Below are 14,041 nucleotides of genomic sequence, written 5' to 3' on the forward strand. Positions count from 1 at the left end.
TACCGACAACAAAACAAATTGTAAACAGTTGTTAAATCTTTGTCTTTTGATATTCACCCTTGAAAAATAAATTTTGTTCATCAGCGTTAAGTTTGATTAAATAATTGAAAAAAGGTAAAAATTTGAAAAGGTAAACATTTTGAAAAAAGTAAAGTTAATGTTTAATGAATTGGTACGTGTTTGTAGTTGACAAGTATACATGACCATTCATTAGTGTTGTCATCGGAACGGAAGAAACATTTTACCAGTAGGTAGCTTTATTTAAAGTATATAGCTTTTATAGAGTTTTATCAATTAAAGCGTGTGTATTTATTGGCATATTGTGTATATATTTGAAATCAGTGACGAGCATATGTCGTCGATCATGAAACAAGGTCAGCAATCATTTCTTTATTTATTTTCAGTTGTGACTAGGCCACTATATTTATGTTCAAAATCCCTAAAAAATAATAAAAAAAAACAACTTAATGTCACGCCAATGTGGCAGTAAAAAGGCATACTTGGGTGTAGTAATAATAAAATAAAGACGATCGTGATTCAAAACCTTTGATATGCTGTATTCGAATGTTATGAATAGCAAACAAACAAAAACAAAACAAACAAATAATTTATTAGAGTCTCACCTCTTTAAAACATTTGATATACAACACAATATAATATTAACAATTTATAAAAGAGCCACTCTAAAAAGAGTTATAAGAGACTGTAAAAACACAGATTAAAATACATTGATATTACATCTATTACATATATCAATATATCTTAGCATAAAACAGCATACTATTAAAAACAATTATACAAAAGAAAACAAACAACATTATAAACACTTATTACGAGTATAAAATACACTTTCTCTTAAAAAGTACTTCATGGCAGATTTTGGCTGTAAAATAACAAACTCTATCATCATGAAACATAAAATCTATTATTTTAGCAATTATCAATCTCATGATATTGCCATGAATCAACTAAAAATTGCTTTCGTCATAAACACTCAGACAAATGTAAAGCACCACCAGTTTTAATATTCAATATATTTCTATCAAAAAAAAAATTATAAAGATCAAACTATCTCATCTGAAAATCGTTAAATACGGGTTACTTACAGATAGGGGTGACATTTCAACTGGATCGATTCGATTGTCCAAAACAGGTTTTTTAAAACATTTATTTGACAATTTTCATGCACTGATTTTTAAAATATAAGTACTGTTCTGTAATGGCTGCATGAATCGACCAAGACGAGAGTCACTCTGGTTAACATCGGTTGACGGAAGTGTGTGAGTTTGAAGAGATAAAAACATGGTCAATAAACAATAATGTTCTTGTTACATGAGTGTTAAGAGACGATATTGTAACAATAATGTGTGCTTTAGACATGACTGCATTGTGGACATGTATATTCAGGACAGTACCCTGAATGGTCAAACGTGCCTTGCTGATATTCTTGTTTGAACTGTATTTTGTTGGTTATGCGTTGACCGATAGCCCAATCTTTAAACATGAAGTTGTTTGACCTCAACGTGCTTAGATTATGAGAAATTTCTAGAAACTGAATCTATTTATTTAAACGTGATGAACAACACTTGCTTTGTTACAAGAATGACATGGGATCCCACGTTTAAACACTGGCATCCTTTCAGAGGATGAGAAGACGTGACATTCTTCTACACCAGAATTGCGGGGTATCCCCGATTTTAACGACAGTGCATGTGTGACACTAAGTTTCAGGAACAACATTTTGCTTAAGTTATGAAAAATAAAATCAGCAAACAATTTAACGAACATATGGTTATGTATTATTCATTGATATTAATAACATCTGTGCTTTTACTTTTTCAAATATCAATAGTTTTAGAACTTCATACTAACACATACTTAGTGCAACCTGATAATATACATAGTTATACAATTTACAATACAAATATCAGTCAGCCTCCATAGGCGTATGAAGCACTTTGTTCCCAATTTGGCAACAACTTTCACTCCTGTACTGAGTAATAAATAAGTTTTTAAGTTTGTCCATATCGAAAAGATTTGTAAGATCATATAAATTATATTTGCTTTGGATAATAAATAAACTCATAATAGAAACCAGGCTTTTACTTTTATATTATAGCATGTCACCTTGATGAATGTGTGTGCTGTAAATGATGAGCAACGGATTACAAAATGAGTCTCGTCTTCAACTGAACCTGACTTGCATATGTTACACAAACGTCTTTCTGCAGAAATTCTTCGACGGTCACATTCGATTCCAAGCGGGAACACTCGGCATTTAGTCGAGCAATCACTATCTTTCTTGTCGAAAAATTTCCATTTCACATACAGTTGCACCGTGTATCAGGAATTCAAGTGCTTATAAGTCCGGAGTTTAGACATTTCCTCTTCACTGGTGTTTCCACAACAGCGGGCCCTTAACGATCCTGACAATGAAAGTCCATCAGTACTATGAGAATTTGAAAGTCCACAATCGTTCATAAGCGATTTGAAATTGTTACTACACGTATCACGATTACAGACAGAAAAGCGGCTATCCCGTAATAAGGCTCGTAGAGGTATTCTCTTCTTGTTTATGACTACTAAGCGACACCAAATTTTTATTTTCGATTTTGACATCGAACTGTAAAAAGATACTAAGCAACAATCATCCGCCAATGTGATTTCACAATTGAGAGAACTAATCTAAGGAGCTAGGTCATTGATGAATATAGCAAACAATGTAGGTGCAGGATGATCACCTTGCTTGACCCCTTTGCTGATTGAGATCCAATCTGTGAATTTTTCATTAACTCGAATACAACTATTCAATCGTGAACATTAATCACGTGGAAAGCATTCGATAAATCTACGAAGCCGAGAAAAGTGTCGAGTTTAAGTATTTTTCTTTGCGGTAGAATTGTGTGCAATTGTGTGCAATTCTACGACAAAAAGAAATTTATGAAAACCGTTTTGTTCATTACAGAGAATGTTTTCTTCGGATAACTCGTTAGTCTTTTGTTCAGAACTGATTTAAATAATTTAGCTACCGTTGACATCAAGCTGATACTCATATACCCATATGGATCACGGTAGTTTTAACCAGTTTTCAATATTGAACAAATTATGCTTTCAAACCATAACTTTGGAACCATTCCACGAGAAAAAGCACAAAGTAAATAATTGGTTTAATACGTTGATTGAATTTTCATTTTGTAGAATCTCTTTCGGAATATCACCAACTCCAACAGTTTTTCCAAGTTGTAATGTAATCATTGTTAGTTTCGTATCTTCTACACTAATTGTCTCATTCAGTTCAATGTTTGCAGACGGTCTGTCATTTGCACTAGTGTACATGTTAAGTAATTCTGCCTCCACTTTTGCATTCAATTGTTCTAGATTTGCTAATAGTGTGTCAACAACCTACATAATGTCTGAAGAGAACAACTGTGAATATTTAATACGCCTGTGATCTAAGACTCCGTTGCTATCATGTGAAATGTGCCCATTCTCCAGGAAAGCACTATCATTTTTTGTTGTTCCTTTGTTGGTGCACGCTTGATTTTTTTCCTTCGTCTTAGTTCTTCCCGAGTACGTTTGTTCCAGCGGCATCGTAAAACCTTACTTTCCGACTCTTGTATTCTTTTAATATTGTTTCTTTCCAGTAAGGTTTGTTTGTTTATGTCTTATTGGTTTATCTTGTCTGTGCTGCAGAAAATATACAAACTGTTTATATAGGTTGGTCAATTTCTTTGACTCCTTCGCGGAAATTTGGACTGCTTCAATAACATTCAACAATGCATATTTTAATTAATCATTTGAAAATATATCATTTGGAACCAGGTTCACGTTGTATTTCGTCTAGTTCCATTCAAAGTCACAAACTCATCATTTTTTTGTTTCGGTATTGTTGAATGCCATAGTCACTGATTACATTAGAAATCAACTTTACTTGGAGATTTGAGTATTTTTGGAGTTCGTTACGAAACTGGCCCATAATCCACTATCGACTTTCCTGAACTTTTTGATGAACATATTTTCTTTAATTATTTGAATTTCTTCACTTACAGTTTTCCCATTACATCAATGTGACGACCAATTAACTAAAGAAGTGCCAATAAATAAAGAAAATATGTTCATCACAGAGTACAAACCAAGCTTAAATAGATAATACACTACTTATGTGAGCGTTACGTCCCTTTTATGGATGGTTCCAGACTTATTATCTTGACGTTACTTAACCATTGACTTAATTTGTAGTGAACTAAAGGACTTTTAATAGCATTTTGAACTCATTTCTTTTTAATTTTTATTAGTGTGGACGCAGAATTCAATTTTTAGCGTATATAGTAATACTTATATTTGCGTATTTTTCTCTAGTTTCAGACAATAATGGAAAGGATTAAATGTGAGACGTGTAGCCAGTTAAAAAGAAATAGAATTGGAGAATATTGGTGTATATCGTGCCAAGAACCTTTATGCAAAACATGCTATAACTATCACAACGTCCTTACTGCAACAAAAGCTCATAGTATAGTCTCTATTGACAAATACAAATGTGTTTTGCAAACACTTGCTGAAATACAATTCACATGTGATGAACATCAAGAAAAGGATCTGCAATACTTTTGCAAGGTTCATAATTGTCCTTGTTGTGTTTTATGTAAAGATAATCATCACCAGTTATGTAAAAGTGTTGTCCAAATAAAAGATGCTTTAGAAATTGGTAAAATCAAAGAAGTGTGTGACAATTTTTCTGTTCGAATAGAGAAGAACTTAAGCAATATGCAAATGCTTACAGCAAATGCAAACACAAACATTGCAGAAATTGCTACGAAGAAGCAATTGTGTTATGAAAATTTGCAGACTAACAGAGAGAAAATGTTGAAGGCCTTAGACACTTTCGAATTACAAACAAAATGGGACATTGAGAAGTTATTTCAAGCACAACAAGACGTTATTCTAAGGCAACGAAATGACTTTTCTGAAAAAACGAAAGAAATTGAAAAACGTCGAAACACAATTGAAGATATATTTGGTATAAACATAATTCCGAATGAAAAACTATTTTTACTCCAACAGAAATTAGGAAAAGATATACATGACGACGAGTCTGTGATCGAAACATTCATAGCTTCGTCCTCAAAACTAGATTGCAACTGTTTAATCAATACTGAAATTGAAAATGACAATTGTTCAATGAAGATGACAAAAACGTTTGAATTTAAGACAACACCACTCCATCTGATCGTTGATAACGACAGTGATTTGGAAGTCTCTTCAAGCATTGCATCAGAGGAAAATCCAGCTAAAATGCCAACTTTCCCAGGATATCGAATTTCCCCTTTACCTCATTGCAATGAAATTTGCAAAACCAAATTGCTAAGTTACAAAAATCATTTCAAAATAGAGAAACACGATAATCTGACTGGAAGTGATATTACATTTATCAAAGTCCTTTCTTCAAATCGTGTTCTTATTGGTGGATCTACTATGAAGAAATTAGTAGTGTACAATAAATCTGGAGGTAGAAAAGGTGAAATTCATATGGATTTTGCGGGAACTTCTGCTGTTATTATCGACAAAAACACAGCAGCAGTAACGGCACACAGAGCCGTCGTAATTGTTGATACAACTTCCTATAAGTTCAAAGGACTTATCCCAGTTAAAGACATATGTATTGGTATAGCGTTTTTAAACGGATTTCTTGTTGTTAATTGTGAAGATCGAGGAGTAATAATTATGGACATGAAAGGAAAAAAAAGTAGAACGTGTTCACGAATGAAAGGTACTATGCAATTTTGTTCAATAACCACTGAATCAATTGCAGCAGTAAAGCTTCGCTCGTCCAAATTAATTTATCTTAATGTTAACTCTTCAGATATCAAAACCAGTAAAATGGAAACATTCGGAAACATTAACTGTGTCACATCTGATAAAAGCGGGAGCCTTTTTGTTTCGTCCTGTCATCAAAATAAAATCGGTGTAGTTAATATTTCACAAGAGAGTTGTGAAGTAGTGTTGAATGACAATGAAAGAATTGATAATCCAAGTAGTGTTGATTTTGACAGCGAATTGAATGAACTGGTTATACTAAATAACAATGGACGTACCGTATTCATATTTGAAAGACAAATTTGACTCATCTTTTTTCTTTATAATATTTAAAAAAAAATGCACTCAATTTGAAGACAAAAGGCTATCGACTCTATTAGTTGAAGATATTTAAAATGTTCTATATATGTATTTTAATAATCTTCATTTCAGTTATCATATTTTGTAACTCTATTATTTTTATGAATTGGAAGCTTTAGTCATTAAGACATCTGTATATAGCTCTTGAGCTATTAATAGCTTAATATTAATCTAGCTGGTAGATCTAATGGAACGGTCAGTGATATTTACCTACTTATGTATTAAGATATCACACCTTTTACCTGAATCCATCACTTGGCGTCCGTCGTCAAATAACTTTTACAAAAACCCTATCCTCTGATACAACTTGGCCATATTTAACCAACTTGGAAATAATCTTTATCGGTGTTTCTAATTTAAACAATGTTAGGTCTGCCTCATATCTTGACTTGCATCTAGAAATGGACAATGAGCGTCGGTTGAAAACAAAAGTGTACGACAAAAGGGATTTTTTTGGATTTAAAACTGTGAAGTTTCCATTTCTTCAGTAGCAACATCCAGCAGCGCCTACATATGATATTCCCGGGCTGGTATTTTTTTATCATGACTGTCTTGATAAAGAGTTGCTGCTCACAAGGAAGCTATCAAACCAAGAGTTCCAAATGATGAAGTTGGAAGCATGCCTTCGTCAATTTTATAAACGCTTTTAAAAAAAGTAAAATCACAAAAATACTGAACTCCGAGAACAATTCAAAACGGCAAGTCCATAATCAAACGGCAAAATTAAAAGCTCAAACACATCAAAGGAATGGATAACAACTTCCTTATTCCTGACTTGGTACAGTCATTTTCTTATGTAGAAAATGGTGGCGTGAACCAAGTTTTAGAGTTTAACTTCTCACTTGTACGACAGTCGCATCAGATTCCATTATATTTACAACGACACAATAGGTAAAATGTCACAAATATTGATAGCACCAGGAACCCCACTAAAAACTAGGGGTGATTGCAGGTGCTCCGAAGGGGTTAGCAGAAACTGCCGGAGTACCTGAGATCATCCCAAGTTTTTGGTGATGTTCGTGTTGCTTTTTCTCTAGTTTTCTATGTTGTGTCTTGTGTACTATTATTTGTCTTTTTTAGTCCTGGCGTTGTCAGTTTATTTTCGATCTATGAGTTTCAGTGTTTTTTTGGTATATTTCGCCCTCTGTCAATTCCTATGTCAAAAAGGTTTCCATTTGGAGGGTTGTCTAATTGACAATCGAACCACATATTCTTTTTTATACGTATAGTTTCTAGAATAAAATAATTGTCTACGGAAAAATATAAGTCTCGAAAACATTGGTTATTTCAGAGACATAAGGTCGAGGATGTTAAAAGTTCTACGCTCTTATAAACACAATCAAAGCACTGCATATGAGGGCTAAGTACCAGAGGTAAAAACACGTATTTGAAAGAATATTTATTTTAAGGTTGCTTCATTATATATAAAGGCATTTCAATGGGGACAATTTTAATGACACTTATTTCTGGTTTCAATAAGTTATTACGAGGTATAAACATTCAATATTTTGATTGAAATTGACGAATAATTTACCAATTTTAAATACCACAAAAGTAAGCAGAAAAACGAAAAAGAAAAACACTAATTTTGTGTTCCAAGTTTCAAATGTCCCCGTACACCAAATATTGTGGTGGCAAGACAATTAAGTTATAGCAAAAAAACAACAGATGGAGCTTCCATTGAATATTGACATGTGACCGTCACGTGGTAGATTAAGGTATATTACGCAATCAACTCGTGTATGAATTCGTATGGTGGGTGGTGCATGCATAGCAGGAGACGCTTACCTAATATACAAAAAAAATGCTCGAAACATCAAACTATTGTTGTGTTGGTTGATATCCGAGTTTGAGTACAACAGTTTTACTCTAATTTGTTATAGCATCTTTTGGAGTTCATACGATGCTTTCAATTTTCGTTTTGTTTCACTGATTCGATTTCTGAGACATGAACATCGGTTAACTACTGTCGCCTTAATGTAGCTGCTGCATTTTTACATGTACTTATTTCCATAGTATTACTTTGGTTGTTTTGAATCAAATGAAATGTTTGGTGAAAGTGTCATCCAAAAAAGTAGATCATCCCGATCATAAAAACACGATGACTTGACCAAAAAAAATAAATTCCAGATTTTAGACAGGCATATTTATTGAGGAATTTATAGTATTCTATCCCCCTTTCTTTTGTCAGCTGAGAGTTAAAACATGTAGATGGACGTCTACAAGTAAGGCAGTAAGTCGACAATATTGGTGTGACGTTAATTTCAAATGAATTATCGATGTAAATTATTTTAGATGAAATAAATCTGCCTCAAGGATGTACTTAGGTGAGGTTAGGTAAAAATTAAGAAATTTAGAAATTAAAATTGATACTATAAGCAGCTGGTGGAGCATCAATTAAGGATAAAGATAAGCTAAAAATATTGATAGGTCATGGACCTCCTTTTCGAGATATTTGAGATTTATATTTGCATTGGTATTATTTATCTCAAAACAAAAGAAAGAAAATCAAGAATCTTCTAAAATTTTGGTAAATGACCTTTTATGAGCTATAAGTCTTATATGACATTGTATTGTATGGAAAAATGCCAAGGAGTCTGAACCTTTGACACAAATCCTAAAACCTCACCTAAGTACATCCTTAAATTCAATGAAATGTCAAAACTTGACAATATTGATTGGAATATTTCGGTGCATGTACAACGGTATAGACATATAAAGGACCCGAAGGAGTTCTAAACATTCAATTTGCGCTGTATGTTAGGGACGTATTAATCCGTATAGCTAAAATGGTTTTATATCATAGTTGTGACGTCAGCAGATTCATAAACCGTGCTGTTTTTAATGAAACGGCGACTTTCCAGTCAGAAATGGATTCATATGCTTTAACTTTAGAAAAAGTACTCAGTGATTTGTTTCATAAATTTGCTTAGTTTCGATTTATTTTTGTATTACTTGCAATTTGTATCGCCATCTGATTTTTTTTGACAGATCAGATATTTTAACAAGTGTAAATGCGGTTAAATAATTTGCTTGAGTGGTCCCATAGGAATCGTGTATACGAACTATCTCCCGAAAGAAGCAAACCATGAGTATGTAGGTAAACTGCACAATAGACAAAAGGATGGACATGGGATTCCGTCAGACAAAAACAAACAAAACAAAACAAATATTTTTTTTAAACACAATAAATAAATAATTAAATAGATACATTTAAACTTAATAACATTGTACTATTCATGGCCTAACATTCTGGTCATTAATTACTCTGTACCAGATTTTGAGCTCATTTTTAGCAAATACATTTTTACATTTCCATAATTCATGATTGTCCTTTTCTTTACAAAACCAATCGTAGCTCTAACAATACTACAGAGATTATAAGATGATAATCCCTATACACTTCAATCTGATTAAAATATAGATTCTAACTCAACTAATAATCTTTTTTTAATGCTGTACAATAATGATACACAGAAATAAGAGGGTACTGGAGGTATGCTGAATAGAAAAGAAAATCACAAAATCCATTGAACAAAGAAACAATAATGGATCAAAAGAGTTCTTATAATTAACGAATGAATAATTAGCCATGTGCTCAAATATAAAGAATAGAAAATTATGGGCCAAATGATACATAATGGTGAATAATGTAGGACTCCACTCCTACGTCAATTAAGACCGTCATTTAGACATATGGAAGCATTCACAAATCTTGTGCAAAATACATGTATATTACAAAGCGACCTAAGTGATTGGTTTCATTAAAATTGACAACAAATTAAGACCAGATAGATAAATAATTTGATGCATAAGTAATTCATAGATATCTATCAAAAATGTCTACTTATTTCATACGTAACACATACACTGTGATTTATATAATAATTTAAGGAATATCGAAAGTATTTCATGAGTGCACCGGTGATTTCACACTGATTAGTCCTCTGTAGGAAACAGGAACTAAATTTGATACAAAGCTGATCAATATATCATTTTTGTCGCTTTAAAAACACTTTATCAAGCAGCGACCTGTGTTAACACTTTTTTTGTTGGTTTTTTTTTCTCTTCAGTTTATTATATCAGAGTTTTAACCTCTCACAACTGATTCCCATATCGAATGCATATGGTATCAGCAAAGAAAAATAACGACGATTGCGTACACAGCACATTTACATCACATATTTGTTTGTGATCTTCATCATTTTTTAAACCAATTTCAAAATGCTTCATTTCCTTAACTTAAAATATTCGATTGCAAGTACTATATATAAGTTATGTAGATTCCTCGGTGTAATCGTAGAAATGAATATGTTAAAAGTACAGGTTCCAAACCCGTTTGGGAGGAAGTAAATAATAATATCTACTCTAACATTAATATGTTGATTTTCAAGACACTTTATTCTAACGCCTTGTATTTGTTAATCATAAGATATCAGATGGACAGGGTAATATTTGCAGTTGTCAATACACATACACAGACATATCTTAATGGAAATCACAGTGAGTGTATTCTAAAACAAAATCGCATCTTGACATTGGGCCATTCCAGTTAATATCTGCTAAAGGGGGATGGATGGTCCATTCTGAAGGGTGTAAAATGTATACATCTTAGGGGTGAAATTTTGGGGTTTGTTCATCTGACACGAACACTTATACGCAAAAATTTCTGAGGGTCTTGCAGCAGTAAATAATTAAAAATAATTACATCTTAGGGGTTACAAAAAATACCTATTTCAGATCTTAGGGGTGCTTTGGAATGTAGAGAGTTTCGTATCATGCATTATCTGGTATTGTATTTAAAATTCTGATGGGTACAATACTTGCAGTAAAAAGTTCTGATAGGTCAATTTTTCCCATGAAAGCCCATCCACTCAATATGAACAGAAACTCTATATCTGATAGGTCTTAATTTATAGATCTGATAGGTAGTTTTTCATGATGTTTTTTTCTGGTAGGTATGAAAAAAATCTTCCCATCAATCCCCACGTGTCAGAAATTAACTGGAATGGCCCATTATACTACAGAGATGATAAGATGATAATCCATGTACACTTCAATCTGATTAAAATATAGATATATGATGTCGTTATACTTCATGCATTGTGTTTAGTTGTCCTTGTATAATACCAACGAGAACGTAACACCAATGAAATTTTTAAAGCTGATTTTAATCACCTATAGATAAAAAAAAAGATGATAAGGCGTTTGTGTATTGCTTTTTAATGTTGACGTAGAAGTGAGAAGTAGTTAAAATACAGGTTCTTGCCCGGTTGGAGAGGTAGTGAATAAACTCATTGTAGATACCAGGACTACAATTTTACGCTTTATACGCCAGACGCGCAATGATCAGATCTACTCTGACATTGTTTGGTTGATTCTCTATAAAATTGAGAATAAAAATGGGGAACATGTCAAAGACACAACAACCAACCCAAAGTGCAGACAACGCTATGCCTATTATATTGTCTATGTGTTCAAGTGTTTTAGAGCCCTGGACACGGTGTTGTCTCGATATCCCAGTAGTCGGAGTTCGAATCAAAGCTAGAGAAGAACGTCTTTTTAATGATAATTTAATCGTGTTTATATATTCATAAAAAAAACATAATTGTGTTAACAACATGCTTAAACCAAATTATTCCAATACATACAAAGGTGATTTGAAGAAATAAATATTTTGTAAAAAAAAAAAAAAAAAAAAAAATATTTATAAATAAGGAGATGTCGCATCACTATAAATGAGACTATGTAGTATTCACCAAAGGTTTAAGTGATGTGAATGTAGACCATGCCTACCTTGCAGTTTTGGTTTTTGTCTTGAAGCTTTTTGTCCTACATTATAACAACCCGAATAAATAAAAATAACTTTATATGTACAAACAGATCTTTGAATATAATAACTGATAACAAAATTTAGATTAAGTGACCATAAGAGAGGGACGAAAGATACCAAAGGGACAGTCAAACTCATAAATCCAAAACAAACTGACAACGCCATGGCTAAAAATGAAAAAGACAAACAGAAAAACACACAACATAGAAAACTAAAGAATAAACAACACGAACCCCATCATAAACTAGGGGTGATCTCAGGTGCTCCGGAAGGGTAAGCAGATCCTGCTCCACATGTGGCACCCGTCGTGTTGCTTATGTGATTACAAATCCGGTAAATAGTCTAATTCGGTAGGTCATATTCATGAAAGGGAAGGGGATTGTAGTTATACAAATCCGGTAAATAGTCTAATTCGGTAGGTCATATTCATAATTTATTAATAGAAAAGGGAAGATACCTTAAAATACCAAGAGAAGAAAGATTATGCAAAAACTGTAAACAAATTGAAGCTGAAATTCATTTCTTTTTATATTGTAATAGAAACCATAATAATAGAAAAGTTTATTTTGATTTTTTGATAAATGAGAATATCCACATTATAAATTTAAATGACAGAGATAAAATAACATATTTACTCAACCCAATTTCACACATTCAGGTAAATAAGCTAGGATCCTTTTTAAAACAGTCTATTGAACTGAGGACAGGGGACTCTTAAAATATTTACTTTTATTGTGTATATTAATGATCTTGTTGTTATTTTGTTTTTTTCATTTTGTTATGTTGTGTCACATACTAGGAGATTACAGTTGTAGCCCTTGCATATGGTTGTAATGTTTTGAGCTCCGATTGTTTAAGTTGATAATAGCTCTTAAAACTGCATTTTAATATTTGAAAAGTTGTGGATATTGTGACAGGAGGATTATCTTCGTCGTATGTGAGTTTTGAATATTTTTGACTTTTGACAAAAATCTTTTCTTTGTCACATATTATAAACATTACATACACCACAGATGAACATAACTCACTAGGCATTTAAGTGCTGACTATCGTAAAGGATTTATACGGAGTAATCATTTGGTATTGGACTTTGGACTCTGTGCCCGTATCGTTCCCTTAGACGATCAGAAGATTAAAAAAGACACTGATTACAACACAATGAAATCGGTAGACCTAGATACGAGTGAGGTGATATCTATAACACATGACGTTATTTATAATGATAATGATGAGTCTATCTCCGTTGAAAAAGATCGCACTGAGAATAGTAATTAACGCAAACATTCTAGTGGCGCTAGTGGCACAGTTTCCCCCAAAATAGCATCTGAAGTTATAAAAGTACCTGTAAGTAAAAAGGCACGGAAACAGACTGGCGAATCGGCAAAACATCCAGAAAAAAAAGTGCACCAACAAAAAACAAATCTCCAAATATTGATGTCGAAGCAGACATACATATTGATACAGAACTCACTCCGGACACCGTTGTCATGACAAAAATGATAAGTAAATTATCAGCAGATATGCGGACAATGTTTAGTGACGTTAATGATCGAATAAGTACTTTAGAGGGGAAATTAGAACAAAAGTTGACCCAGAAATTTTATCAGATTTTAGATAAACGGGTAAATAGTGAGTCATCAAAAATACGTAAGGATGTAAATAAGATTGTAGATGCACTGAGGTCAGATATTGATCAAGATCTTAAAGTAGTTGAAGATAAGTTAGATGGAGTCTCTAAAACAGTAGGTGAAATAGGTAGTAGAGCAACAAACCAAGCACAAGATATTTCAAAAAACGTGATAATTCGAAATCTTCCAGAGGGTCGGAATGAGAACCTAAAATTAAAAGTAGCGGCCTTATTCACCGAGGGTCTAAAAATAGCGAGAATAGGTACATTTAATGTTGAACGTAAAATCAACAAGTCTGGCCGGGATGGCGTAGTTGTCTCATGTAAATCAAGAGATGACCGAGAGAGTATCTTGTCAGCTAAAAATAAACTTAAAGTCAGCAGACAATATACAAATGTAGTAACAT

General features: G+C 32.8%; 1 protein-coding gene across 1 annotated transcript; it reads left to right on the forward strand.

Annotated features, from left to right (window-relative positions):
• Window positions 1-201: 201 nt before the first annotated feature.
• On the forward strand, window positions 202-6,249 carry LOC139518400 (uncharacterized). The gene is made up of 2 exons (XM_071309949.1): window positions 202-247; window positions 4,360-6,249. Exon 2 carries the CDS (start codon window positions 4,372-4,374, stop codon window positions 6,118-6,120), a length of 1,749 nt encoding a protein of 582 aa, XP_071166050.1. The 5' UTR covers window positions 202-247; window positions 4,360-4,371; the 3' UTR covers window positions 6,121-6,249.
• Window positions 6,250-14,041: the final 7,792 nt, after the last annotated feature.

This window comes from Mytilus edulis, chromosome 4, assembly GCF_963676685.1.
Source record: "Mytilus edulis chromosome 4, xbMytEdul2.2, whole genome shotgun sequence".
NCBI lineage: Eukaryota > Metazoa > Mollusca > Bivalvia > Mytilida > Mytilidae > Mytilus > Mytilus edulis.

Excerpts from the sequence above, each read along its gene's own strand:
- LOC139518400 (XM_071309949.1), top strand. The coding sequence starts at position 4,372 with ATGGAAAGGATTAAATGTGAGACGTGTAGCCAGTTAAAAAGAAATAGA.